The sequence below is a fragment of the Apium graveolens genome, chromosome 11 (genome assembly GCF_009905375.1).
Source record: "Apium graveolens cultivar Ventura chromosome 11, ASM990537v1, whole genome shotgun sequence".
Classification (NCBI taxonomy): Eukaryota; Viridiplantae; Streptophyta; class Magnoliopsida; order Apiales; family Apiaceae; genus Apium; species Apium graveolens.
Window position 1 is genome coordinate 134,682,447 of NC_133657.1, and position 2,562 is coordinate 134,685,008.

At 41.5% G+C, this 2,562-nt stretch overlaps 1 protein-coding gene across 1 annotated transcript; it reads left to right on the forward strand.

The window, feature by feature from the left end:
• The first annotated feature begins 548 nt into the window (after nucleotides 1-548).
• LOC141696738 (uncharacterized) lies at nucleotides 549-1,991 on the forward strand. Its single transcript, XM_074500861.1, has 2 exons — nucleotides 549-641; nucleotides 1,138-1,991. The coding sequence occupies exons 1-2, from the start codon at nucleotides 555-557 to the stop codon at nucleotides 1,693-1,695; spliced, it is 645 nt and encodes a 214-aa protein (XP_074356962.1). The 5' UTR covers nucleotides 549-554; the 3' UTR covers nucleotides 1,696-1,991.
• Nucleotides 1,992-2,562: the final 571 nt, after the last annotated feature.

Sequence of the window (2,562 nt, forward strand, 5' to 3'; positions counted from 1 at the left end):
TTATTAAAGAATAATGTGTCGATAATCAAACTCACTTTTGATTATTCAAATAGAGATAATACTTTCGTATAAGTATATCTTTGGTTATTTAATATTCATTGCAAGTATAAGTTTTAAAACTTCTACTTTAATTATTTTTATAAAGATTATTCTTTATGGGAATATTATTTTTACAAAGTCAAACAGTTATAATGGTGTTTCCATTGAATGAAGTATCTCGTAACTTCATTTCCTTTAAAAGTATTTCAAAGATTGAATCTATTCAAGTTTTAACTTGTGGTCTCATCTATGGGATGACCTTTTGAAACTTATTATACTTTGAACAGTAGTAGTTCAAGTTGATTTCTAAAAATGGTAGAAGTATAGTGAAGTAATTGGTAAATTCATCTTCCTTTAAGCTTATATCCAGTAAGTAATTACCTTACACTTGATAAATGATTCAAGTAAGTTATCCATTTAGATACTTGCATTATTGTTTACACTATATATTATCTTGCGAGCTGTAATGCTCACTCTTGCTTCATTTCTTCATAACACAACAACAGTTAGGAAAGATGGCCAGACTCAAGCAGACCCAGCGCAAGCGCGTGGGAAGCATCCCGCGTCTTTCTGTTGATATTATAGCTGCTATAGCTGCAGAGGTAGATCTATTGGTAGATCAGGCATTCTACTTTTGGGAACCAAATATTGTATAATTATAACTTGTGGCAGATAATGGCAATTAACTGTAAATTTATCAAGTAATCATTTTGGGTTGTAATAACTTTTAAATTGTGGATTCAAGGACTTGTACTTATTTTAATTTCATCTCTGAGTCTATAACGGGTTGTGGTGTTTGTTAGTGTGGGGTCATAGCATAAGGTTATTTATTATAATTAAGTGAAGTGATTTTGTGGAAAGAAAGACCGTGACGACCCGGATTCCCGACCCCGGATCTGGGGGTGTTACATAAATGGTATCAGAGCTAAGCGTTATAAACCTCAGAGATGATGCGATGATATAATAATAAACTCACAAAGATAATAAGAACTCTTGCCAAGTTCATGGTTGGACTACTTAAAGTAGTGTTGACAGTTAAAACCCTTACGGGAACCCTTATAAGTATCATGATAGTAACTTAGCTCGTTTAATGTGTAGGCACATGAGATAGAGGACCCTGAGATGTTCGAGCGTGAGCATGATGAGGCACTGCTAGATGCCGAGGATCAGGAGGAGCCTGAGATGGAGGAGGATGAGGAGGACCCCTCAGAGGAGTCAGAGACAGAGGTTTTTGCTATTTCAGATGAGGAGGACCCGGATGAGGTCCCAGTGGCTGAGGAGCGTGTCGGAGCTATGGTAGTGTACACTGGTACCCCTTTACCCACACTCTCGGTGGTCAGAGCTCCTACCCCTCTACCACTATCCTGGAGCCTATATGATGACAGCTCAGAGACCCATACTCCCGAGCCTAGGCAGACCGAGGAGGCACCCCCAGCGGCTCCGGATTCGCCACCTCTCGACCCTGCCCATAGGCAGTCTTTGTTAGCTCACGGCTATGTTCAGGATGTACTAAGGACCCGAGTGGCTGTTGCTGAGGCCCGACTGGATGAGGCCAGGAGGGAGTTGGATGCGGAGAGGGCGGGTAGGCGTACCCGAGCTTATGAGACTAGGGCTACTATACCCCGATCGTTGAGGAGGGAGCTGACGGGGATATAGCTCACGTCCCGAGCGAGACTCAGATCGCTCCAGAGGGACAGGCATGGTAGGATCTCCAGGCGGCAGGCCGACTATAACTTCCATCGTGCGATGGAAAGGGTATGGGAGCTGACCCGCTCCGGTGTGTGATTCAGGACTGACGATGAGATAGTCTAGTTGTCTAGTTAGTCGAGGCCTTAGTAAGAGCCAATTTTCCGGGATAGTTGACTTGTATATAACATCCCTTTTTCTGACTAGACAGATAAACTCTTGTGTATCACTTTTGAGGCAGATGGCTGTAGCACTGTTGTTCTTTTGACCAGATCAAACTATATATTTCTCGCATTATGTATATATTTGTTTCCTTTCAGTTCAGTTCCTTAGTGACGAGATCACTGTTTTTATCATTATTATTACTGCACTTCTTATTAGAACTGTCATAAAATAATAAGAATTGCGAGATACATTCTCCCCATTATATAACTGTGCAAGGCACAATGTTGTGTATGATTGTGACCTAACGTTAAATTTCCCAATAATTTTTTTATTATCAGTATCATGCCGCCAAGAAAGATTGGAACTAGGGCGAACCCTGGGTCTGAGGACCAGGGAAGCCATAACCAGGACGATAGAAACCAGGAACACAGTGAAGAGGAAGATGATGATTATGTTGAACAGGATGACTCCCTGTATGAAGATGAGGAGGAAACATATGATATTGAGGGATTTGAGACAGAGGCTGAAGAAGGAGAAACTGAGGTTGAGCAACCAGTACCAAACCCAGGCATGGATCCCATGGGCCAGTTCATGCAACTACTAAGGTAGAAATTGGAACGATAACCCAACCCACCCCCTCAAGGAAATAACAATGTTGTGGCAAACTCTTTC